Source organism: Hemicordylus capensis, chromosome 6 (genome assembly GCF_027244095.1).
Source record: "Hemicordylus capensis ecotype Gifberg chromosome 6, rHemCap1.1.pri, whole genome shotgun sequence".
NCBI lineage: Eukaryota > Metazoa > Chordata > Lepidosauria > Squamata > Cordylidae > Hemicordylus > Hemicordylus capensis.
This window is the reverse complement of record NC_069662.1, coordinates 75,603,666-75,629,971: the sequence shown is the minus strand read 5'-3', so window position 1 is coordinate 75,629,971 and position 26,306 is coordinate 75,603,666. Positions and strand designations below refer to the sequence as shown.

General features: G+C 46.5%; 2 protein-coding genes across 15 annotated transcripts in view; one reads left to right on the top strand and one right to left on the bottom strand.

Annotated features, from left to right (window-relative positions):
* COBL (cordon-bleu WH2 repeat protein) overlaps positions 1-26,306 on the bottom strand; it is a 227,214-nt gene that overhangs the window by 99,241 nt on the left and 101,667 nt on the right. For all 10 annotated transcript variants that reach the window (XM_053259321.1, XM_053259322.1, XM_053259328.1 and 7 more), the window contains one exon: positions 14,470-14,664. In XM_053259321.1, the coding sequence (XP_053115296.1) occupies positions 14,470-14,664 (195 nt within the window). The remainder of the gene's footprint in view (positions 1-14,469; positions 14,665-26,306) is intronic.
* LOC128328992 (uncharacterized) lies at positions 2,607-13,942 on the top strand. 5 transcript variants are annotated; one of them, XM_053259338.1, is made up of 3 exons: positions 2,640-4,026; positions 6,421-6,471; positions 7,463-8,516. In XM_053259338.1, the coding sequence occupies exons 1-3, from the start codon at positions 3,609-3,611 to the stop codon at positions 8,086-8,088; spliced, it is 1,095 nt and encodes a 364-aa protein (XP_053115313.1). In that variant the 5' UTR covers positions 2,640-3,608; the 3' UTR covers positions 8,089-8,516. The 5 variants fall into 5 exon arrangements, with proteins under 5 accessions (XP_053115317.1, XP_053115316.1, XP_053115313.1 ...); XM_053259342.1 differs by lacking the exons at positions 6,421-6,471; positions 7,463-8,516 and adding an exon at positions 13,841-13,942 and having other exon boundaries at positions 2,607-4,026; XM_053259341.1 differs by having other exon boundaries at positions 2,614-4,026; positions 6,421-8,516.

Here is a 26,306-nt window from a genome sequence, read left to right as displayed (position 1 = left end):
GATGTCCCACAGTGTCTTTGTGGGTCAGTGAATCACTAGCCTTCACAGGCCAATATGTGTGCATGTGTAGTGTTAGCACTGCACTGCCAAACTGATATGAATATGAGGCAGTGGGAAGAGCCTGGAGCTAAAGATCAGAACCTTTAATTTAAAAAAAAACAAAACACTAAACATTTTATGGCACTAGAAGGATGTTTTGCTGAAAAGCAGACCATCAATAGTTCATAATACGCTGCATGCTGATTATATCAAATTTGTTGAAAAAAATAGTTTCCAAAGTTCAATATTGTATTTTCTCTTTTGAAACCCCACCAGTTCAACCCCATAGTAATGAAGCTAACCTCATGAAGTTAGCTTCAATTTTATGTACAGCACAACCTTGTCTGTCTGAATCCTCTGGAGAAGGAGGGGGCATCCACTCCACTGAATAACTACAACAGAGAACGGAGCACTATTTACATAACAGTCACAGTGATACCAGGAGATTGAGTTGTTTCTGTGAAAGGGTTAAGTGCCCCTTCCTTACCACTTCTTCACTCAAACTGTTGCCTCCCAAAGCTGATTTCCATTAAAAGATTCCCACCACCACTGGACTGTCATGGTTTTGCTCAGTTATATATAACATGTAGTTTGCCTTAGACTTAAATGGTCCTGCTGACTACAATTGTGTTGAAGGAAAATGAATATTTTCAGAGGTAAACATCACAATGCAAAGTAGTGATAAATCAATGGAAGAAATATTTTTAATTTAGAGGTAATTTACACTTATGATTAGGGATGTGCCAAACCAGTCTGCAATTGAACTGGTCCACAGCAAACTGGGCCAATTCGACCAGTTCAATCACAAAGCGGACTGGCTGCAGTGAAAGTTGGACTTCACGGACCAGTTCACTAGCTCGAGCACCTGTAAAGGGGGAATCTGGTGAGAATTCCCCTTTGCTTCCATAGGTAATTAAATGCAGCTGGGGAGTGGCAAGGGAGAGGTTCCTATAAAACTGAAAGAGAAGGCGCATGCCCCCCACCCACTCTCTCAGCAGCAGTGGCACACAAATGGACTTCAAAACACCAGCATTCAAGCCAGTTCAGTCAGATGGACCACACCAGACAGACTGAACCGCACAAACCGGTTCCACACACACCCATACTTATGATACTCACTGTAGTTGCTACATCACAAAAATGTATTATAAAAGTTACTTAACTGTGAAAAATAAATAAATATTTAATTGCTACTAAGTCATAAGTTAATCACAACACAATGAATACAAACCTCGCTCATTTCCATACCTGATTATCTCAATGGCTTCCACCCAGTTAAAGCTGGCCATAAATAAGTCCTACTGAGTTAAATCATAATGAAATTTAATTGATTCCAGAAGAATTTATATATTTGTTTTAAAAATGTATATGCTGTTCCTCAATAAAATATTTACAGGTGGTTGCCGAGTAAAACTATTAAGGAAAGAAACACGAAACAATAATAAAAACAATGGGTTGTATCCTGAGAAAGTGAATTCTGACTAAGCATCATTAAATCAATGAGACTCAGTGGCAGAGCATCTGCCTTGCATGCAGAAGGTCCCAGGTTTACTCCCTGGCACCTCCAGGTAGGGCTGGGAAAGACCCCTGCCTGAAACCTTGGAGAGCTGCTGCCAGAATATAGACAACAGTGAACTAGAACAGTGGTTTGACTTGTATAAGGCAGCTTCCTATGTAACCTACGTAGCTTAAGTCCTACTAACTTAAATGGGACTTAGTTGTGACTAATTTGCTTAGGATACAACCCAATAAAAAGAAGCAGATATAGCAGCATTAGAACAATTCAAGCAAGTCAAGGCGGGGGGCAAGGTTTTACCTGGAACCAAAAGGTTGCCAATGTAGATACCAGCTTAGTCTCCCTAGGGTTCCAGAAATGCAATCTTAGTATGTTTACTCAGAAGTATATCTCACAATGTTCAGTGGAGTTTACTCCCAGGTAACAGTGCATACAACTGCAACCTCAATCATTACTAACTACACATTGGCTCTGATATAACTGAAGTTTCCTCATAAGTCACATTATTTAAACAAAATGTTTAGGAAAGCTAGACTATTTTTACATTTATATTCTGGATATATATTCTTTATCTGATACTTGGAAAAACAAATTCAATTAAAAATAATTTTCTTTTCCCTGCTTTTGAAAAAGTTAGAACACAAAGTATATTCAGTTTTTCCTATTAAAAAATCCACTGGTCTCTTTGAAAAGAACTATGTTCACTTGGTCAAGATCTTCCTGTTGGTAACGGTTGCATAAAAATACAGTTCTGTAAACAAACGTCTTATCTTTTTATGGAAGGAAGTCCATTAATGAGGAATTGACGCTCTTCCCTGAAAAAAAATGTATTTGCAAATCTACTCCCATAAACTAAAGAAGTAGATTAACATGATGACATGTTTTATTCCACTTTCACAGCAGACTGGATAACCTACACGAGATAAAGTATGTTTGTTGGTGTTTCCAAACAAACAGTATTTTGTTGCTTCCTTTCCATATAATTCCACCTTTTTCTTTCATCCGCCTTTCATCCACACCCGTAATCTACATTATGAGTTTTATTCAGAGGAGACACACAATTGTTTATCTGGGACGGATTAAACATTTCTGTCTCCTTGCAGAAGCCAGCCGATCGCAGCCGCTCTAGGCTGCGCGGCTTGTTTGCCCTCAGCCCCACCCCCTGGAGCACGTGGCACTGGGAGCTAGCTCCCATTGGCCCGGCTCCGTCTCGGAGGCGGGGCTAGCAGCAGTGAACCGGCAGCAGGCCTGTGCCGGCTCAGTCCTTCCCTGACCAAGCAGAAGGAAGGACGTGCTGCTGCTCGGCTTCGGGGCCTCCACGTGGCCGGCTGGGTACCCGAATCGGAAGCCGGAGCAGGAGGCCCACGGGAGCGGAACGTCGGGGAGCAGTGCAGCGGCCCTTCGAGCGAGCAGCGGATTGGAGCGGCTCGGCGGCCAGGGCCTCTGTAGCCCGGCCGCCTGTGGTAACGGGCTCTGGGGGGATCACAGGAGAGGCTTTTAAGTCCTCCTCGGAACGGCCTTTGATCTTCGGGCCTCTCCACACAAGGGCTTCTAGGCCCCGGCAGGCCCAAGCTGCCCGGCATCGAGTGAGGGCAGCAGGCCGCCCCAGGCCCTCAGTAGGCCGCGCCAGGCCTTCAGCAGGGGGGCAATTGACTAACCCGGTCATCTGGGGGGAGGGTTGATTGGACGTTGGGGGTGTTGGCTTGAACTGTGTGGAACCGCTTCAACCCAGGGCCCGTTTAGGCCTTCTGCTAAGGGCGGCCTTTGCCTTTATTGTCGGGCCTGTAGGGCCTAACCCCCCACACACACCCATTTTGGGGGCCTGCATTGACTAGGCCTCCCTGGTGGGCTCGTGGGCCTCCCCTGCCGGGCCTAAGCTCCATTTGGGGGCCTTTCAGTGGGGCTGGGCCTTACCACGGCTAGGTGGGGCAGGCGCTGTGACTCATAGGCCTTCCTTGCCAGCGTAGGCCTCAGTCAGGCCTTGCGCCGGCCAGGTCACTCGTTTACGCACTTGAGGGCAGGGTACAGGCCCATAAGCTTCATCCTTTGGGACATGGGCCCTAAGAAAGCCCCAGTTAAGAAAGCCACAGTTAAAAAGGGTGGGAAGGCTCCAGCCAAGAAGGGTGGCAAGCGAACGCGGCCACCTAAGAGGCCAAACGCACCCGCCAAATCCTCCTCCGACAATGAGGGCGATTTGGAACTGGGCGCCATCAGGGCGTTTATAGCACGGCTGCAGGCCCTTGAGAGGCAGCGCACCACTCTAGAGGGCGACGAGGCGGGCGGGGGGCCTTCGGGGGTGCCCCCACATGCAAAAAAGTCAAACAGGGCGGAAAAGAAGGCAAAACTAATGCAGGGCTTTGCTGACCGTCTAGCAGCTTTGGAGGCGGCGGCAGGAACTGCCCACGAGGAACCAGCGGGGATCACGACACAACCGGCGGACTCAGGACCGGGAGACGGCAGGGACGACAATGGTGAGTCCCCACAGGGGGCCTGGCCGTGGGGACTGCCCTTTAGCACCCCCTACGGACCATACGGGTGGTTCCCAGGGCCAGTTAACTGGGCATCTCCACACGCCACCTGTAATCAGGTCTGGCAAGGGGGGAGCGCTGCTTTGCCCACCCAGGGGCCAACGGCGCAGTTCAGCTCTGCTTGGCATACTGGGGATGGGCCCGTACCCTTGGGGGACCACCTCCTTCCAGCAGTTAAGGAACGGATTTGGAAAGGAGAGTGCATTGACGTGTTCCAATTGCTCTTCAAGGAGCCAGAGCCACTGGAGAAGGAGGGGTCCCAGGGGAAGGACAAGGAGAGGACAAAGCGGAAGCCCATTGAGCATAATTGGGCAAATTGGGTTTCGGGGTACACAATCTACATGGGTGTTCTGATGCAGAAATATCCAGAGCGGGGCCCCGCTCTCGTTAAGTATTTTGATATTATACACAGAGCCTTCATGGACTTTGCTGGTAATGCCTGGGAGCGCTACGACCAAGTGTTCCGCAAGCGCGCCTCCAGCAATGCGGGTATATCCTGGGAAAGGCAGCACCCCGAGTTATGGCTTCAGATTATGACACCCGCGAGGCCCTTGGTTGGCGAGCGCGCCGACAGCGGGCACCTCATTTCCAAAACACCGGCAGCGGCAGCGGCTTCGGCCTCAGGCGCACAGGGGGTTCAAGGTCCCCTGGTGTGCTGGGAATTTAACAAGAACGGGAAGTGTGCCCGCTCCCCGTGCAAGTACCGGCATGACTGTGGCTTCTGCGGTGGGCGGCACGCCAGTATCTACTGCCAGCGGGCCAAAGCCCTTAGGGGAAAAGGGGGATACCAAGGCCCGGGAGGGGCAAAGGGCCCAGCAGCCACGGCTGGAAAAGGGCCCCAGCCCAATTAAAATCCCAGTGCTCCGGAGGCTGCTGCGTGACTACCCCAACAGGGAGCGCGCACGCTATATTGAGGACGGTTTTGTGAAGGGGTTTAGGATTCCGTGCCAATCCAGGCGGGTTCATAGTTTTGCACGCAACCTAAAATCAGTTAGGGGGATGGAACACATAGTAGCGAAAAAGATAGCCAAGGAGGTGTCTCTGGGGAGGGTGCTGGGCCCCTTTGACAGGCTGCCACTGCCAACATTGCGGGTATCCCCTTTGGGCGTGGTCCCTAAGAAGGCGCCGGGAGAGTATAGGCTTATCCACCACCTGTCCTACCCAAGGGGCGACTCGGTTAACGATGGGATACCGGCGGACCTTTGCTCAGTACGGTATACATCGTTTGATGAGGCTGTGGCCATGATCAGGGGCTGTGGGCCTCGGGCACTGATGGCGAAGTGCGACATTGAATCCACCTTCCGCCTCCTGCCCGTGCACCCTGATGACTTTGACCTTTTGGGCTTCGCATTTAAAGGGGGATTTTACATCGACAGAGCCCTCCCCATGGGATGCTCGGTCTCCTGTGCGGCCTTTGAGGCTTTCAGCTCTATGCTGGAATGGGCACTGCGCCGGAGGGCGGGGCTACGCTCCTCCGCTCACTATTTAGATGACTTTATTTTCGGAGGAAGGGAGGGCTCTGGCCAATGCCTACACTTACTGCGCTCATTCAGGGCACTCTGCGGGGATCTGGGGGTGCCACTGGCTAAGGACAAGACAGAGGGCCCGACCACAAAGCTTACATTTCTGGGGATAGAGCTGGACACGGTGGGACAGCTCTCACGCCTCCCCGGGGACAAGCTCGGCATCATGAGGGAATTGCTCAGGGAATGCAGAGAGGCTAGGAAGGTAACGCTACACAAATTGCAATCGCTGGTTGGCCACCTGAACTTCGCTTGCAGGGTGGTGGCTCCAGGCCGCCCCTTTCTAAGGCGCCTGTGTGACGCCATGGTGGGGTGTAATCGACCCCATTTCCTCATTAGGGTGTCTATCGCCATGAGGGAGGATATGGGGCTCTGGCTCAGGTTCCTGGAGTCCTTTAATGGGGTGTCATTCTGGCGTTCTTCCCAGCTGCTCGAGGCCGACTTCCAGGTTCAGTCAGACGCTGCGGGCGGCCTTGGGTTCGGCCTGTACCTGAGAGGGCGCTGGTGCGCGGAACGATGGCCGGGCAGCTGGTCGGAACGGGGAATCACAAGGGATCTCACCTTCCTCGAACTCTTCCCCATTGTGGTGGCGGTGCACATTTGGGCCGAGTCCTTCAAGGACTCGGTCGTGCGTTTCTGGTGCGATAATTTGGCCGTGGTTCAGATTATTAATAGCCAGACTTCCAAATCACAGAGGGTGATGGGGCTGGTGCGGGCCCTGGTTCTAACACGCCTTCGCCATAACACGCTCTTCACCGCCCAGCATGTTCCAGGGGTGCAGAACGAGGTGGCAGATGCCCTGTCTCGCTTCCAGATGCAGCGCTTCCGGAAGCTGGCACCTGGAGCCGCCAAGGAGCCCGAGCAGGTGCCCGAATGGTTGTGGAACCTTGGGATGTAGAGGCGTTTAGGGCCATCCAAGCCCAGGACACGGGTTGCCTACGACAAAAGGGTCAGGGCCTTTCTGCAGTTTAGAGCTCAGGTAGGATTGGTCCATGTGTGGCCTGTGCCGCCGGAACAGCTGATGCAGTACCTGGTGCACCTCCGTGCCCAGGGGCTGGCGGTGAGCACCATGGCCGGCCATTTGGCTGCGCTGGCTTTCTTTGGGAAAGCAAGGGGCCTCCCCGACCATTCTGGGGACTTCAGGGTCCGGCGCATGCTGGAGGGCTGGGCGAGGGAGACGCCCGTGCAACCTGACCGACGTAGGCCGGTCACCCCAGAGGCGCTGCAGTTGGCATTGCGGCAACTTGCCGGGGTTTGTGCGTCTCCTTATGAGGAGGTCCTGTTCAGGGCGGCAGCCTTGGTTGCTTTCTTCGGGGCCTTTAGGGTTGGAGAGATGTTCCCCAGGAGCAGGCGCGGCCCCACGAGTAGGGTACTTCAATTCAGTGACCTCACCGTGGGTGCTTCCCGGGTGGTACTGCACCTTAGGTTTTCAAAAACAGATCAGAGAGGCAAGGGGCAGAGTGTCGCGCTGCATGCCGCTGGCGACCCGGGCTTGTGCCCAGTCCGTGCACTGGAGGACTACACGGAGGCCAGGGGTTCAGCTATGGGGTGCCTCTTTATCCACGCTAATGGGCGCCACGTGACCCAATTCCAGTTTTGGGCGGTGATGAGGAGAGCCTTTGTGGCGGCGGGGGTGCCTACCCAGGATCTGGCCCCCCACTCCTTTCGGATTGGGGCGGCTTCCATGGCTGCTCAGATGGGTTATTTGGGCCCGGAAATCCGGCGGCTGGGCAGGTGGCGGTCAGCGGCTTACCGCCGATACGTGCGGTAGATGGGCGCATAAATTCTGCCCCACCCCACCCCCACCCACGAACCATTTATTTGTGCCACTCCTAACGCTTTCTCCTCTTGCGCAGGGCCTCAGTCGGCTGGGCCGAGGGCGGCCGGGCAGCGCGCAAGAGTCCTCATACTGGGCCATTCCTTCATTTTCTGGGCACGCAAGTGGGCGCAGAGCGCCGACCCTGGAACCCAGCTTGGTTTGGGGCGTTGGGCCACTGTGGAGTGGCTTGGCCGGCGGGGCATGCGGAGGGCCCAGTTCCTGCCGATGCTGCACGAGTTCCTGGAAGGGAATCCTGTCCCGGATGTCCTGCTGCTGCATTTTGGAGGCAACGACCTGGTGGACCAGTCTGGCATTTCGCTCTCAAGACAGATTGCCCAGGACCTGGTGGTCGCCCTCTCCTGGTGCCCGGGGCTGGTGGTCATCTGGTCTGACATCACTCAGCGGCGAGTCTGGAGGGGGGTGGTGAAGCAGAACAAGGTAGATAGGGCTAGGCGCGGGGTGAACGCGACCATGGCGCGCTTCATCGCCTCAAAGGGGGGTGGGTGCATCCCACACAACGACATCGCGTTCTCGCTCCCCCAGTTATTCAGGGGTGATGGGGTGCACTTGTCCCCCCTTGGTATGAGGTATTTCTTAGACAATCTGCGGCTGGGGTTGGCAACAGTGCTGTTAGGCCTGTGGGGTGGCGGGGCGTCAAGCTAGGCTGACGCCCGCTGTGGCGGGCACAGTGCGGAGGTGAGCGGCTGATGCGGTGCGGCACCTTAGGTAAGCTTTAGTTGTAAGGTGGAGGGGCAGATCCCTTGAGGCTTTACAGATCAGGGATGCTGCCTTGCTCCCACCTCCCTGCAACCGACACCCTTCCGTATGGCTTTACAGCGTCGGACAGGTGATGTAAATTGCAGGGTCCTGACCTTAGGTCGGCAACGAAGGGCGCCCCCTTCTGGAAGGTGGGCCGCCTGGAGCTGAGGTGTCTGTGCCATGAGATTCTAGGGCGGGGGTGGCCACGTGGTGCCCCCCCCATCCGAGCCCGCACTGTTGCTGCTCTGAATGCCAACCCCAGCTGCCGTGCCTGTGCAGGCACTGTCTTAAAACCTTGTACCCCTAATAAAGTGACCAGTTCCTCCATAATACTTCTGTGTCCGTGTCTCCTTGGGTCTGGGTGCAAACACCATTGGGCAAGCCAGATTATTCATATCTCATTTTTATAGGTATTGTAGATGGTAGATTGGTTCACAACAAAATGATGAATTTTGTGCCAATGGCCATCATGCTGTCCCGCCACTCACATCATTGGTTCACAAGAGCAGGGAAATGCACAGCTTAATGATGTCACACATTGCATGCATTGGATGATACAAGAATGAGTGGAGAGGAAAAATACGAAGCAGTAACAGGATGTCTCTTCCAACATTTAGTTTGGTTTGAAATGATAGCCCCATTCAGATGTTCTTGAGTGCAGTGACACAGCTCCAAAAGCAGGGAAGAAATCCCATTCCGGAACTATCACTCACCCTCTTGAGCCAGCCACATGATTACCGCACTGTTTGTATAAAGGGGGAAGCACCATAACTGTGAAGGCCAGTGCTTCCATGATCACCCGAGGCTGCTGCTCACAGAAGCGTCAGCCATCGTGGCTATGGCACTTCCCCCTTCACACAAACCATGGTAACCATGAACAGCCAGCTCAAGGGGGTGACTGACAGTTCCTTTTTCATACCGGTAACCATGAGTGCTGCTGCACTCAAGAATGTCTGAATGACTCTGGGGGAAACACAAACTTACATGATAAGTGAATGATAACCAAACTAAAACTTTCTACTTTCCTATTTTCTCTATTACTTCACTGTATTACAGTGAAAACCTTTTATTTCCCTTCTGCTGCTTCTGTATTTCCCTGTTTAAGTGCTAACTCATTCCCTATAAAGAAAGAAAGAAAGTCGAATTTCAATATGACCTCACCATAATTGTTACCTATAGCATAAGCCTATGAACAGTTTTCAAAGCAATATGGGATTTCAGAACTAAATTAACTACTAAATTAAAACTACTGTTTTAATAGTTTGATGGTTTTTAATAGTTTTACCTTTTTTAAATTTTAATTTTAATTTGTTGTAATGTTTTAACCTTTTTATTTGTTGTTTTAATTGTATTGTTTTAAACCGCCCAGAAACTTGTGTTTTGGGCAGTATATAAATATGTTAAACAAACAAGCAAGCAAATACTATTGACTACTAACCAAGGAACGTACATGTCACAAAATGGGTTCTAGTCCATACATCTTATAATAATTTGATAGTATTTAAAGTACCTCAGGACTCTTTGCTGTTTTGTTATGACAAACTAACAGGACAGCCAATCTGGAATTCTGACAGTACAATTATTTTTAAATGTGCTTTTAGCTCATCAGCTACAAGATTATACAGAACCTACAATACCTTGATGTAACATCACAGTGCTATGAGATCACCTTTATGAAATTTACAATGTATTTCCAGTACCTAAAATTAATACCATATTGGGGAAAAGCAAATTAAAATAGAATGAAGGTATACATCTAGTAACAAGCTGCTGAACCATTTGTTCCCAAACAATCCTAAAAGCCTATCCTTTAAGTCATCTGATATCACATACACAGAGAGCAAGCTTTAAGGTAAAATGTAATAAGCTGTGCAAACAAAACTTAAAATAAGAACTACACTAAAATTAAACTCAAAAGAGTATAGCATGAAGCAATATTTTACACTGTCATATTTGCAGAGTGACTCCCATAAAGTGCTATTAATACTTGTATATAAATATTCAAGTATAACTAGGGATGTGCAAAGCGGTCCAAAGGTTCCGGGGTTCGGTTTGATGGTTTGATGGTTCGGGGTTGAACCAAACCTCACCCACCCTGGGTTCTGTTCAGACCAGAACCCCTTGTGCATTCGTGATTTATTTATTTATTTATTAACCTTTAGGATTTTTGGAGGGGCTTCATCAAGGCCGCGCGGGGTGGGGTGTGTCTGTGAAGGTTCCCCCTCCCCCTGCCGGCCTCCATCATCACTGCCAGGGCCGTCTGGCAGCTTCTTCTGGCCCCATTTTGGGCCTCTGTTTCTAGGTGCGGCAGCCATTTTGGAAGCCGCCGCGCATGTGCAAATGGCCCCTGAGAGGCCTGGCATTACCCAGAGCCTCACAGAGGCCATTTGCGCATGTGCAGTGGCCATTCTTTTAAAAAAAATCTTTAAAATGGCCACCAAAAACAATGGCCATCGTGCATTTTTCAGGGCCAGAAAAAGTGGCCGGACAGGCCGTGGTGGTGATGATGGAGGCCGGCAGGGGAGGGGAAACCTTCGTGGACCCCTCCCCATTGCCTAGACGAAGCTCCCCCCCAAAGGGGCTAAAAGGTTAAAAAAAATTGAGAACCCTCCCGGACTGGACCAGGGTGGGGTTCAAGGGAGTGTGGAACCAAACTGGGCTGATCAGGTTCGAATACAGTTCGGACTAAAACTGAACTCAGCCAGCCGGTTCCATGCACACCCCTAAGTATAATGCGCAGTAGACAGTAGCTGACATCCTGAAGCACCAAGAGACTTCATGCAATCCCCCCAGTTTTCCTGCACATGCTGTTGCACTAAAGGACTAATTCTTCCTGTTGGGGGTTGTAATTTTTAGCCCGAATTAATTAGCAGCGCACTAAAACAGCTACCCACTCCAGTTACAGAGCAGAATGCAGAGTTTAGTTGTTGCAGCTATTTATAGAAGACAAATGGAGATTCTTGTAGAACTAAATACTAAGTATTTATTGGTGAAGTACACCTTTGGATAGGAAAGACCTAATCCTTAATCTAAAGAACTACATAATGAATAGGTGGGGTGGGGAGAGAGATTTTTCCATCTGCTCTCTAAGAGGAAATGAAGGGATTCTGACTCAGCACAAGAAATGCCTGAAGAGTCCAATCATAGATTAGAGACAGGTAGAACCACTAGGGAGACTCTTACTCACTATATCTACTGCCAATGCCCCTAGTAGTCATTAGGTTAGTTGGTGCAAAAGGTCGATGCACTGGAACTCAATCTCCAACACTTTCGAGTGTTGCTTGTGTTCTGGAAGTGCTCTGAAAGATCAGAAGCAAATCACTGGGTGTCAGCAACATGTTTCCAATCTTGCAGAGTGCTTCCTGAATGTGAGCAGCACTCATTATTAGCATTCTGGTGCAACAATATACACACAGGATTGGGAGGATTGTATGAGGGTTCCCAGCATGTCCCCACAGACCCTTCTTACACACAAGCTTTGTTAGTCAGGATGTCAGTCAGGCTGTATGGAATCTGAACCACACTGATCAGTGCAACAGAATGTTCGAGTCTAGTTATACTCTCCAAGACGACAATGTTGCTTTAAAAAGTTTTTTTTTAAAGGTCTGTCTGATATTACGTCTCTCACTAAACAGGTTTGCCTCTTTGAGAAGTAAACGAATAGTAGTAGGGCTGCTTTTCTCCCCACCACATTAAGAATTGCTCGGCTGGATGAGACCAAGATTTACTCACCCAATGTCTAGTCTAGCTGCCAGAAGCAGCCACCACCAGATGCCTCTGGGCACTCACAAGCAGAGAATGAAGATAACAGCCTTCCCCACCTGTTTATCCACAGCATTTGGTAGGCAGTGGTATAGTGCCTCTATATGGAGGTCCCATTTAGCGAACTTGGCTAAAAATTAACAGAGCTATGTTCCATGAGGTCTCCAAACCTTTTCTAGATATATCTAAGCCAGGCCTACTCAACTTCAGCCCTCCTGCAGATGTTGGCCTACAATTCCTATAATTCCTGGCTATTGGCTGCTGTGGCTGAGAATTATGGGAGTTGTAGTCCAAAAACAGCTGGGGGGCCTAAGTTGAGCAGGCCTGATCTAAGCTAATGGTCCTTACCACACTTAATGGAAGTTAATTCCATAAAGTTAATTGCACACTGTGTGATGAAGTATTTCTTTCTTTATCTTCAGAATCTACTTCCAATTAATATAATTAGGTGATTCCAGGTCCTGTTATGAGAGAAGATAAATACTCCCTATCCACTCTATTTGTAAATTTCATAAACCTCTACTAAGTCTCCCTTTCGTCATATTTTTTCTGAACTAAAAAGCTACAAATGCTTTAGCCCTTTATCACCAGGAAGGTGCTTCAGATAACCCCTTATCTTAGTTCTCATCTTTTGTCCATTTCTATGCTCTAATGTGTACTTTTGTGTACTGGTGTTTGCTTTCCTTCTGGCTAATTTAATTTTAAGTGCCACTACATTCTTTATTTCTTAACTGAAGCTTCCTAACTGCATTGGCTATTAAGACCACCTTTGCAAGAGCTATGCTGCTAAATACAATCTCAGCTTGTTGCAAGAAACTTGCTCCTCCTCGAGATAAAATGAGCAATTTAAACAATGAATGAGTTTATCTGTTAATTAAGATTAGGCCCTGTATAAAAAACAAGGACTAGATGTAAACTTTCAGACTTTGGACTATTGCTACAGCCAGACCATGATCAAGTTTAGAATTCTGCACTTTGAATATTTTGTGCTTTTAGCACAGAGAGTATCAGACAAAACCCAAATGAGGTAGGGAGGCATTCAGAAGTTTCAATTCAATTGGACTTACTTCCACATTAGTATGCTTCCCTGGGAGCAAGCTCCACTGAATTCAATGAGACTTCCAAGAATATTCAGTCAGCTGTTCCAGTCTCCAAGTCTGTCTCTGAGGCTACATTACAAGACTACTGAGTTCCCACCACTTTATGCCCCCTTCCCTCCCCATCACCATAATGTCTAGTTGAAGACTATGTGTGATAGGACTATATCCTTTTGTGCACTGCTCAGCTTTCATTGCCAATAAGTAATGATGTGAGGTTGGACAAGGCAACACACAGAGTGGTGGAAGTTCTGTCTCTCTTCTACCCTCTTGTGAGACCCTAATTCCTACTCTTCCATGCAACCTATTGCCTAGTCTTATTCCTTCTTTTTTCAGCTTCCCTAAGGAACCCTTCAGATATGTCCTGTAGTGTGGAAGCTGCTGCTGCTGCTGCAGTATGTGTCCTTTCCTTGCCATTTTGGTAACTCTAAGAACTAAGTTGCATAAGGAGACGTGCCAGTGCTGTCCTTCCTATGCCAATGCTGTCCCAGTTCCCAAAGAGGGGCAAAGGTCAGATGTTTCTAGGTGGAACACACGCTGCACTAACTTCCATGCTACTCAAAGCCAGGCTGCAAAGGTTGCTCTCAAATCAATTCCGAATCCAGCATTCAAGCATTTGGCCACAGAGCAGCAAACAGGGAGATGTTTGACGCTGAAAGGGGCTGTCATAAGACCAGGAAATGTACTCCTTAGGGGAAGGCCTGAATACAAATAGCATACTAGATTCAGAACATCCTGCTCTGGTCATTTACAACTTGACTACTGTAACTACTTCTTTTGTCTCCTTTTGTCTCTAGCTGTTTCTGTGCCAAACATTACTAAAACATCCAATTGGTGTTGCTGAATAAGGATGCACAAACCAGTTTGACAGTTCAGAGTCGAGCTGAAGCGCCCTCAGTTTGGCTCGACCCCAGACTGAAACCACCACCCCCATCGGTCGTTCGGGAAGGTTTGTGAGGAAGTTTATGTTTAAGGGGTTTTTTAGTACTTGCCCCCTCTGGGGGCACTTCTCCAAGGACGCTGGGGGAGGAGGTGTCAGGAATGCACTGTGACCTCCAAAATATCGGCTGCAGGGGGAGGAAGGCCCAGACTGGGCCAAAAACCACCCAAACTGGGTGATTTTTTGGCATAAGGAAGGCCAGTGGGGGGAGGAGGAACCTCCACAGACCACCCCTGTGGCCTTGGAGAAGCCCCCCAGAGGGGGTAAGTACTAAAATTTAAAAAAAAATGTAGAAATGCTCACGAACCCCCCTTGAACGAAAACGGGAGGTTCGATGGGGGGCAAAACCAAACTGGTCCAGTCCGGTTCAAGTCCAGTTCAGACTCAAACTGAATCAGCCAGTTTTGTGCACACCCCTATTGCTGGACCTGGAGATTTTTCTAGTATTTATGATTTGGGTTTTCATTTCTAATATGAAATCCTTACCTGAGTCAGTGTTTTTTCTTGTCCATTTGTCTCCTCACTCTGCAACTGAGGAATTGCTATTGGCGGGGGAGGTGCTCTCCGCTTTTTGATTTCGGTGCTTGCAGTCATTCCTGAGATGTTCCCAAGAGATAGCGATGGACCCAGTGTAGTGGAACGTGAATTCACTGAAGGAGAACTTGGAGCTGTCATAACTCCCTGTAAGTAGATGCACAACCTCATAAAAATCTCTTTTAAAATGAAGATTCAAGGCCAGTCCTCATAGTATATCCTGGGGGTGGGGAGCAAATAAATGCTCCCTCACATTAAACCTGGGATTGATAACTTTCCATCATGTTTTGGATGGGCTATCAGTGGTTGCTTATGCAAACTGAAATCGTCAGACTTTACAACCAACATGCATTCATTTGAAGGATACAACTGAATTTGGGTGCAAGAACAATTAGGTATATAATTGTTATAACAAAAGCTGAAAGGTAGTCAAATGACTGACATCCAGATGGCACTGCACTGGTGCAGCAGTGGCTGACATCCAGACAAATGCTGCACCATCATATAAGGGAGAAGGGGTGCTTTTTGACAGTGCCTCCTGAAAACATGTCCCTGAGAGTCATGTAGCCCTCAGGGACATATTTTTGGGAGACAGAGGGAAGGAAGATAGTTGAGAATTGCCCTTCCTCCCATTGTGTAACAACACAGCATCATCCGGCAAAGCGTCATAAGGGCACTTTTAGTCTGGATGTCAGCCACTATTTGGAGCAACAGAATTGAAAACACTTACAGGACTAGCGACTGCATTGAATTTCTGTCATAATAAGAATTTTGTATTAATTAAGCCACAAATACATTAATCAACTTGTTCATAGTTTGTATCCACACTCATACTTCACTATGCAAAAGTTATTTGCATTCTAAATATTGCTTCCATAATCATCCTTGTGTTCCTGGTGCTTCCTCTGCTTTCATGCAATACAAAGTGGTACTGTATTTTATGGACTATAAGACTCACTTTTTTCCTGGAAAAATATCCGCCAAAATTCAGGAGCGTCTCATATGTTTTAACAGTTTAATATGTTAAAACTCTGAAAAACTGGATTAAAATTAAGGTGCGTCTTATAGTCCGTAGCGTCTTATAGTCCGTAAAATACGGTATTTAAAGGTCAGTGAAGAACAGAGCACAGTCTGCCATTGAGTGCAATTAGGTTTCCTGTTCTCTCCCCATACTGGTCATTAAAAAAAAATTTTCAACCTGTTTTTTTGTTTGTTTGTTTGTTTGTTTTGGGGGGGGGGGTTATTGCAGCCAAACCTTTATTTTTCAGCCTTGTGCCAAAATCTGATTATCTGGATTGTTTGTCTTGTTTGGCAATTTCCCCATGCATAGAAATTAAATCAGAACTAATCAGCTGGGTTTGTTTTAAAAGTTGGTTACCAAATATAGGAGTTAGAGGAGCAATTTGTCTTTTATAGACATGGCAGAAAGAAAAGAACATAAAGCAAACAAAAAGCACTTCTGTACAGAGAACTGTGGTGGGTGGGTGGGTGTGAGAGGGGGGTGGGAGGGAAGGGAGGAAATTAAATTAAGCCCTGATTGGTACAAGTAAATCCATCAATCCATAGGAGCATCTACTGAATTTGGAAGCATAAACTTTAGTAGGATCAACAAATGAAAGATAGTAAAGTGGCCATTTGGAGCACCACAAAACTGAAAGTAAAAACATTGGATATTACTTGCTTGAATTGTTTAAGAAGCCTAGTTTTAAATGCAACAGATCAAATTAATTCTTTTACTTGGTCTTTAGAGCAAGTGAATGACAAAGCTACAAACCTTACAGTCTCTGCCCTCTTAGCTAGGGAAGCTCAACTTCTCCAAGCTCTAATGGATCTCCACAGATCTCCCACCGTTCGCTCCCACAGGGGAAACATCACTCAGGCATCCTGGGCCATTAAACAGTAATCTACCTAATCAAAAGAAATGGCCAGCCAATAACCATAATAATATTATTTTATTACTTTAATTAGACATGTACTGTATTACTATGGTTTTATTGATAGTCCGTGAAGGACCTGTTCTTGCACTGCTGCCAATCAGCTGGGCTCAGTTGTGGTCACATCATTCAGGAGGAATGGCCAAGGAGGAGGAGACAACAGAAAGCACCATCAGTGCAGGGGGCCCAGAGGTGGAGGTGGAGGAAGCTGGAGAGGGAAGTGCCTAGCATCAGCTGGTTTCACAACACTTGTATGGTATGCCAAAGTGTATTTAAAGAGACTGGTGGTGGGGGTCGTGGTGAAGGAGGATGAAGTGGAAGGCTGAAAGTCTGTATGATGGAGGAACTACAAGAGGCTTGAGGGGGTTGCAGGGAGAATCCAGGAAAGAGAGATGATGGGGGTTGGAAAGGTGAAGGAACTTCCCTACTCCAAATAGACATCCCCCCCCGCCCCAGTACTGAGGTGATAGAATGACAGTCTGTATACCTGTTCTAAAATCTATGTACCTGGATAGCATTGGCTTCAAAGGTTATTATCCTTCTCCAGATGGAAGGTTAGCTAGGCTGTTCCTTGGGTTATTGAGACGGCAGAGGGTTCTGAGCAGTTCAGAAAAGGCAATCTAAAACTCATGAAACCCCAATTCAGAGGATCTCAGTGAGGATAGAAGTTACAAGGAAGGGGCCAAGTCAGCATGACCTCTGGCACAGTGGAAAGGCAGTTTTAGGCACAGGTCCACTAGTTCCCCAACAATAGATCACAGTCTGCATGACTGGGGGAGGGGGGCTTCCAAGGATAGGGGAGAAGCACTGACTTAGCTCATGTTGACAAACACAGGAATTGTGTTTCTTCACACTGTGAAGAGAGATGGGATATTTCTTATAGAGATTTCTTGTTCTCAAGGTAGGGTACATAGGAACATAGGAAGCTGCCTTCTACCGAGTCAGACCATTGGTCCATCTCATTCAGTATTGTCTAGACATGTATCCATGCTGTAAACAAGTCTTAATGGCTTAAAGACAAAGGCTTGAAAGTGGTGATACTTATTTCACTCTATTCTGGTGCTACAAAGGGACGATAAGCAGGCATGTATCTGCCTTCTTTGAGTTCTACAACTGAACAATAATTCTCATGCATTATTCAATGGATATGTTTTTAGCTTCTGTGAAAAGGGAGGGTTTGGACTGACTTTGACTACTCCCAATGACTCTTATTGTGCCAGACTAGAACTCCCTCAGAGCAGATCAGCTGACTCAGTACTGATATGCTTATCAATCTATATCAGCTCACTGCCTTGTTATATAGTTGGCCATACCTTCAGGGTGCTGTAATACTGGTATGGTTCTTCCTGATCCATTAGGATTCTTGCTATGTCTAAGGCATCAGGAATGCCAAATCAACGGTACTGATTGTATTCCAGCACCAGGAGACAAATCATGGACATAATGGGGCGTTGTGAAGGAAATAAGTTAGAGGTTCAGGCTCGTCTTCCTTCAACACTATTCAAGAGTTTTTGTTTTTCCTTTTTCAGGAGTGTGTGAAGGAAACAGACCCTGAAGGGTCAGGGAAGGAAGCAACACAAAATGTCAGTCCTGATTGATATGACCCAATGTGAGTACATGGCTGGTAGAGCACCAAGAGCATCTCAACAGCAGGTGGCCCAAACAAAGTTGGCAAGAGACGTATGTGGGGGTTTTTTCCACCAGACAGCCTGTTCCCGTTATGACAAGTGGAAGCAGTGGTCCCAAGACTTCTCCATCCATGCTGTTCCATTTGATGGAGCTAACACCAGATGGTGACACTGATGCATTCCCAATCACATTTGAAAAGACAACGGAGATGGCTCAGTGGCTGAGACCAGAGTGGACTGCTATTATAGGCCTCTATTAAATAGGACCAGAGCAAGAGGCCCTGCAAGCACTCCCAGCTCAAGAGACAAGTGATGATGAAAACTGAACGAGGCAATACTAGGCCACTGAGAAGAAACATACAGGCAGGAATTCAGAAATATAAGATACAGAAGAGGGGAATGTCCCTGAGCATTGGTGGTGGAAGTCTGGGAAACAGTCTTTAGGTGGTTGGAATTGGCTACAGAGGGTGAAATCTGCATCACAGAAAAAGTGGTCGTGGAATAGTTCCTGCAGGTGATCCCTCACCCAAAGAATCAGCCCTCTGAAAATCTGGAAGCAGCCACTCCCATGTTGGAAAATTGTTTTGTGCGTGCAACTGCAGAGATCATCTGGGAGTTAGGCGGGCATGTGGAGGGATGGTCCCACCCTTTGAATAGGGGATTAGGAACATAGGAAGCTGCCATATACTGAGTCAGACCATAGGTCCATCTGGTTCAGTATTATCTACACAGACTGGCAGCGGCTTCAGGGGCGGAGCCACCATTGGGCCAACGGATTCAAAGAACCTGGGCCACCGACCAATCAGGGGCTGCGAGAGCGGCCCTGACACGCCCCTCGCATCTGACGTCAGACACGGGGAGGCTAGTTTAGCTCCCGAATGGGGGCCACACGGCCCCTTCGGGAGCTAAACAAAGGCTGGCACTGTGTTCGCAGCACCAGCCAGGAGTGGCTCTTCCCTGCAAAGGCAGGGAAGAGCCGCTCCTGGTTGCACGCTGCAAATGCAGCGCCAGCCTAAGTAGCTCCTGAAGGGGCCACGTGGCCCCTTCAGGAGTTAAAAGGCTGGTGCTGCCTTCACCACGCGCCCCCTTCGGCAGTTAAACTCTCTCTGGGTGCCCGGAACGGAGTCGGACGTCAGACGCGGAGGTGTGGGTAGCCCCAGAGTCTGACATCTGACGCCACTGAGTGGCTTCTCCAAGGTTGCAGCAGGCAGGAATCTCTCTCAGCCCTATCTTGGAGAAGCCAGGGAGGGAACTTGAAACCTTCTGATGCTCTTCCCAGAGCTGCTCCATCCCCTAAGGGGAATATCTTACAGTGCTTACACTTCTAGTCTTCCTTTCATATGCAACCAGGGTGGACCCTGCCTAAACCTCTGGTTGAAGGAGCCTGGGAGCCAGAAACCACATCCCCTCAAAACAGACCCACCCTTGGTGCTACACAGCAAGATTCATGCTTTATGTGTGGCCTGATAGGTCATTACAAATAAAATCGTCTGTTCATGGAATATGATGCAACTTGGATGGTCTTTCTAGCAAAAGGGATACAAACTGCACTTGATTCAGGGAGTACGGTCTCCATGGTAAGTGCTGTCCTCACAAAAGGATGTGACCATTCTAAAGATCACAGCAATTGCTTGTGTACATCAACACTTGCAACAACTGCCGGTGGTGGAGACCCCCTATCCTTTTTTCCCCTTTTTTAACTGGAATGAGACATGAGATTCCAGAAAATAATGCATAACACCACTGGACCCTTGAAAGTGTCAGTACTAGCTCAAGAGCAGTGGGAGGGAAGAGAAGATCCACAGGTAGGACCATCTTGTAACAAGTCAGGAAACAAAGGAACTCAGCAAGTGCAAGTATATTAAAGTACACTGGCCTTTACACAGGACCAGGATCAGGGTGTGTCTTTGGACTCCTTGTGATGGGTGGTGGCTCAAAGAGAAGAGCAGATTTTAGACTGCCAGAGGGCTTTGTTACTCCCCAGGATTGAGGTAAAGGGGAAAGATGCTGAAGGGTAATGAAGACAACACCTAGGGGAACAAAATAATGCTAGCTGTTGATTCCATCAACAGATCTGAAAGGGGGCATGACATTCACCTGTGCAGGCCAAAAAGGTCATAAGAAAACATTAGCCCATATACTGGAGCATTTCCTTTGGCCTTCTGTATTCCAAGATATGAAGAAATATTATAAGTCATGCCATGAGAGTCAGCAGATTAACACAAGGTTGCCCTCTAAAGCCCCTTGATACCGCTGCCAGCAATATTTATTTATTTATATCGCGGTTTTTTTCTGAGGAGCCCAGAGCAGTGTACATGGTTATGTTTATCCTCACAACAACCCTGTGAGGTAGGTTAGGCTGAGAGTTAAGTGACTACCCCAGAGTCACCCAGTGAGTTTCATGGCTGTATACCTACCTTGAATGTCTTGGGGGGTTATGATACATCCTGGTTGTAGTAGATTATGCCTCTTGCTATCTTGAAGCAATTCTCTTAAACAATAAACAGCAAGGGCAGCTAGAACCCTTTTGCATCTATTTCGCTACCCTGACAGATCCTATCTGACCAGAGATCTGCCTTTAGGGATGCTGTGATGAAGCAACTGTGTTCCATACTGAGAGTGAAACAGATCTTCACTTCTATATACCACCCCCAGACCAATAGGCTGGATGAAAGATTCAACCAAACCTTAAAGGGAATGTTGAAAAAAGTGACCACCCTCCAATAATAAAAACAATCTCCTGAAGATGGGACATAAAAATATTTATAATACATATACAACAAAAATTTAATGTGAATCACTAAAACCACAAAATGTATAGCTGTTTAGCATGGAAACAGGAACCTCAACCATAGAACCTAGTGCATAACAACCACAACGGATACCCAGTGTACAGCCACTTTGTACTGTACACTTATCTCTTTCTCAAGTAGATAAGGTGTTGCTAAGCAAATGGCCAAGTTCTCAAAGAGGATATATTCCTTTATGTGTTATGTACTAATCTTCTTAAAGCTTGTAGTAGAGCATAATTGTTGAACGTCTTCATGAAAAAATCTCTTAATCCACTCCAAGGTTCAAGTTTCATATTCCTCATAGAGGTTTATGAATAGGTCATAAGAAAACTCAGTCGCACCTAGATATGGGCTGACAACCAATCTAGCCAAGGATAACATAATATATGGCTAGATTGGTTAGAATGAAAGGTATCTGTCTTTAAGGTAAAAGGATAAGATAGTATAAAAATACTTCTTGATTTTTGATGTTAGCTGGCACACATGGACATATAATCTTGATATAATATATCAAGATTATATGTCCATGTGTGCCAACTAACATCAAAAATCAAGAAGTATTTTTATACTATCTTATCCTTTTACCTTAAAGACAGATACCTCCACAATAAGCCTGGAAGCTGTATTGTCCCAGAAATGGGAGGGGCAGTGCTCTGCTTGAGTCAGAAGCTGCAGCCAACTGAACTACACTATCCCACAACTGAAAGCGCAGTGGCGGGATGGTTGGGGATGATGGGAGCTGTAGTCCAACAACAAGTTTGAAAACCCCTGCCTTACTGCATTCTACAGGAAAACCCATTATGTAACATCCCCAGATCCAGAGTAAGAAACTTGAACACTCACATCATACAGCAGGGGAGCTCCTAGGGCTGAGTAATGAAGCCAGTCCCTGAACAGCCAGCACAATCCTCCCTGCCTTGGGTTCCATGTGACCCCTTTCACCTGCTGGAACAGTGCCCTTCTCATCCTCCTCCTCTGGTCTTCTGGGCACCAGCTAAGGCTTTAAAAACAGAACTGGAAGGGACTATAGAAGACACCAGAAACTCTAGCATCTTCTATAGTCTATGGGACCATCTTCTAATTTTTTAGCATTTTGTAAGTCTATAGTCTCTTACAGAAGAGAGGCAAGCCAGTGATAGTGGAGCATCTGATAACCTTTCTCCCTGAGCTTCAGACAAGCTCAGGATGGTGCTGCCATTCAGACTTTACTGGAGTGCAACATAGATGGTATGCGGCTCTCCTGCCCTTCAGTTTCCACATTCAAAATACAACGGGCAACATGCACATAAACACAAATAACTTCTCAAGACTAAATGAGGAACAATCCACTGGTCCTAGTCAGGACTTGGGGAAGGGATGTGTGGAAGATTTGGCCTCACAATGACACTGAGTGGCCAAGCTTAATCATGGTCATGCCATTCAGGAAGTGTGGCCATGGTAGAGCCAGAGAAGGCAACAGAGAAAATTACTGGCACAAAAGAAGGGGAGAGACTAGGGGTGGAGAAGGAGGCATCACCTTCCGTTGACTGGTCTGCTAGAGACAAAGGACTCTAATCCTTGGAAGACTTGTGCCAAATGTCAGAGTATTTAAGAGGCCAGTGATGACAGAGAATGAAAACAGAGCTGGAAGCCCCTGTGATGGAGGAACCCAAACAGGCATTGTGAGGTGTTGAAGGAAGAACTCAGGAAAGGCAGGAGATGAGAGTTGGAAGGGTGAAGAAACTTCTCAGCTCCAGGCAGGTCACACCCTGCCATTAAAAAAACCCCAGTAAAAATTATGAATAAAACACCGAACTCCCGATAATTATGTAGTGAATTTAAAGACCGGGCTGAAAGTTCTTCATGAATTTTATTTTTCCTGTTCTAGATGAGGTCTACTCTTTATTATGTTAAAATAAGCTTTTGAATTTTGCTTACTTTAAAACAGCAATACTGCATGTTATTGTTTTCTCACTGGTTAAAGAGTACTGCTAGGGTTTTATAATGATATCCAATTTGCAATCATATATCAAAGAGACAGCCCTTATCTCAATAGAGTCTCTCTGAGGACTTGCATCCATTTCAGTCTCTTCTATTCCATTTCACACAGAGCACTCCAGCTTTCTCAATTCGCAAAGCACTTCATATCTGTCTCCATGGGAAACACATTAATGAGTATTCTGAACTCTGGGGCGGACAAGATGGACCCACAAGATCTTGATATTAATATGGTCCCTTTAGGACCAAAAGTTACAAACACTGAACATGTGCAGTATGTGCCCATGAATCCTAGTTCTCCATAGTATTTGCTCATAGATTAGGTCTATGACAAGGTAGGCATCAAAAGGAGGAATGTTTGGGCACTTCCAGATCACAAGTAGCAGTAAAGTAACCCTGCTTTGCTGTGTAATATCATAGAATTTTACAGTTGGAAGGAACCTGGAAGATCTTCTAGGCCAGCCCCCTGCTCAGTGCAGAAAGAAACTGCTACAGCATCCCTGGCAGATGGCTGTCCTGCCTCTATTCAGAAATGGCCAGTAAAGGAGAGCCTACCACTGCATGAGGCAGATTTTTCCTCCATCAAACAACCCTTACAGTTATGAAGTTCTTCTTACTGTCTAGCCTCATGAAGCCTCATGAAGCTTCCTTGTCATTTTAGCCCATTGGTTATAGTCCTGCTCTCTGGAGCAACAGAGAACAAGTCCACTTCTCCTCCTTTGTGACCACCCTTCAGGTATTTGAAGGCAACTATCCTATCTCACGTTAGTCTTGTCTTTTCCAATGAAACATGCTCCTTCAACTGTTCCTTGTAGGACTTGTTTTCTGTACCACTCAACATAATTGTTGCCCTCCTCTGAACCCATTCCAGTTTATCAATGTTCTTCTTAAACTGAGGGGCCCAGAATTGGACTTCCATGCTCTGATTCATGGATTCCTCTGCAAGTATATGCATTCTTTACATACTCCCCTCCCTTTCTGATGGGCCTATTCATTTTGAACAAGCTATATTTTAAAGTTCTATATTCCAGTCATGAGTCTCATCCCACCAAGTTTCAGTGTTACCTAACAGACCACATTTACCTTCCTGCATTAGGATTTCAAGTTCCTCCTGTTTCTTTCTCATACTTTGTGCTTTAATGTATAGATATTGGAGACGATGGATATCACTGTCTCCTGACTTACTTGCAGTAGTGAGTTGTGAAATTCTGAGCACCCCCTCCATTTTCATTCCATCTTTAGTACATGATTTCTTCTCCCTAGTACTTTTACTTGGTACTGAGCTTTTGTCTCCCTCCACCACTGGGTTTAATGCCCTTCTGATTAGGCTTGCTAGGCTCCTGCCAAACACATTCTTCCAGTCCTTGTTAGGTGCATCCCATCTAGCTCCACAAGTCCTTCAAGAAGGTAGCATAAGTTGTCGTCCAAGAATCCAAACCTTTCTCAATTACACCATCTTCATAGCCAGCTATCTACTTTCAAGATACTGCATTATCTTCCAGCATCTTGACCTTCCAAATGAAGGTTGAATGAAAACACCACTTGCACTGCCAACACCTTCACTTTCCTGTCTAGTAACTCATAGTCTTGATCTGTTTCAGGTTTTGTCTGGAGGTATCATTCGTTCCCATTGGGATCAGCAGAAAAGGGTAGCAGTCATTGGGTTTGACAAGTGCACACCAGGAAGACAGCATATCTTCTACGATGATCTGTTGAATATGCACACATCTGGTTCTGTCCCTCTTACCCATCACCACCACATGTCTCCACCTTATCAGAGCAGTAGTTGAATTCCTACCAGTAATGTGGGACTGAGTGTTCTCTCCTCTGCGCAGCCAGGAATGGCATTCCTGTACAGGTGGCAGCAGGTCACCCTCCACAGCCAAACCTGATATGAGTAGTTTACTGATTGTTCCATACCAATGGCACAGAAGATCTCCCAATTCTCCAGCTACTGTGTGATCAGCACTGGGAGAGCAATTCACATCAAATATACATGGTATATTAGCCTACCAAAATCTATAGTTGTCTAGTGGCTGACATACTGCACAAGAGAACATGGGTGGCTAAAGCACTGCCTTTGCCCCTATGCATGTGTAAGCATCACCAATGGGGCTGCAGGTTAATTGTTCTCTATGAACTAACACTCCTTCTTGGTCTTTCAGATCCAAATCAAGATGGGGAGAATTGAGTGCCTGACACCAACAGAGATGATCCACATTGTCCATGTGGGTGCATGGAGGACAAGATGTAAGCAACCACAGTTTGTTACATTGCACAACATTTTTACTGATCACATGACACATCTATTAAGGCATCAGCCTTAGGTTCCAGTTTCCTGACCTTGTGGAGCTTCAGACAAAATAAGACCGCCTTAATTCTGGTCTTAAAATGGCAGATTCTACCCCACCCCACCCCAATTAAATTACCACAGTTTGTGAAAAAGAAATTTGTTGTTAACCATGTTGCATATCCAATATGGTGGATATCCAATATGTCAGTTCTAAAGGAATCGTAAATTGCATTATATTTTATATCATTTTTGAAACAGTTGTAGTATATTCTGCATTATAGTGTAGTCTTACAGTCATCATTATGATTCTATACAGTACGCACATCATCAGCTTGGAAGGTGCAAACAGAATGCCAGGAAGTGTTACCAATACATCATCTAGTCTTGTTTTATTTTTTGATTTAAAGCTTTTTCAATGACCTCCTTTAATGCACAATAAAAGTTTAAAGTTTAAAAACATTCAAAGTTTAAAACTTTGTGTAGCACTGAGGATTATGTCTTACATTGAAACGTCTGCTATTTTGTTACATCTGAGTTTTTAAGTTTGAAACTTTGAATGTTTTTAAACTTTTAAACTTTTAACTTTTATTGCTTTTATTTATTTTATTTTGTTACATCTTAGTTTTTGTTTGAAACTTTGAATGTTTTTAAACTTTTAAACTTTTAACTTTTATTGCACATTAAAGGAGGTCATTGAAAAAGCTTTGCAGTATGGAAATGTGTATTTCATCGCCCTTATACCGTCTTATTTTATTTATATACTGCCCTTCCAAAGGTGGCTCGGGATGGTTTACATTAAGATTAAAAAAACCAAAAACCCAGTTAAAAACAAATTAAAGTTACAATTAAGACTAGATAATTTTAAAAGCCAGGCTAAAAAGATGGGTCTTTATGGCTCTCCTGGATGTTTTTCAGATTGGATGTTTTTAGATAGGATGTTTTTCACTGTGTTGCCTGAGAAGGTGGACAGGTTGCTTAGATTAGAAGGCTGAGGCATACTACATGCATGCTCAACCCTTGTCTTTCATGGGCAAGCTACTAGGCTGCTAGGAAGGGGCTGGGTCCATGGTTGGCAGGTGTGTGTGTGAATGCCTCCCTAAATCAGGGGGTGGTACCCCCAGCTGAAGGGGGGGGCACCATACCCTGATTTACTCCCCTCCTAAAA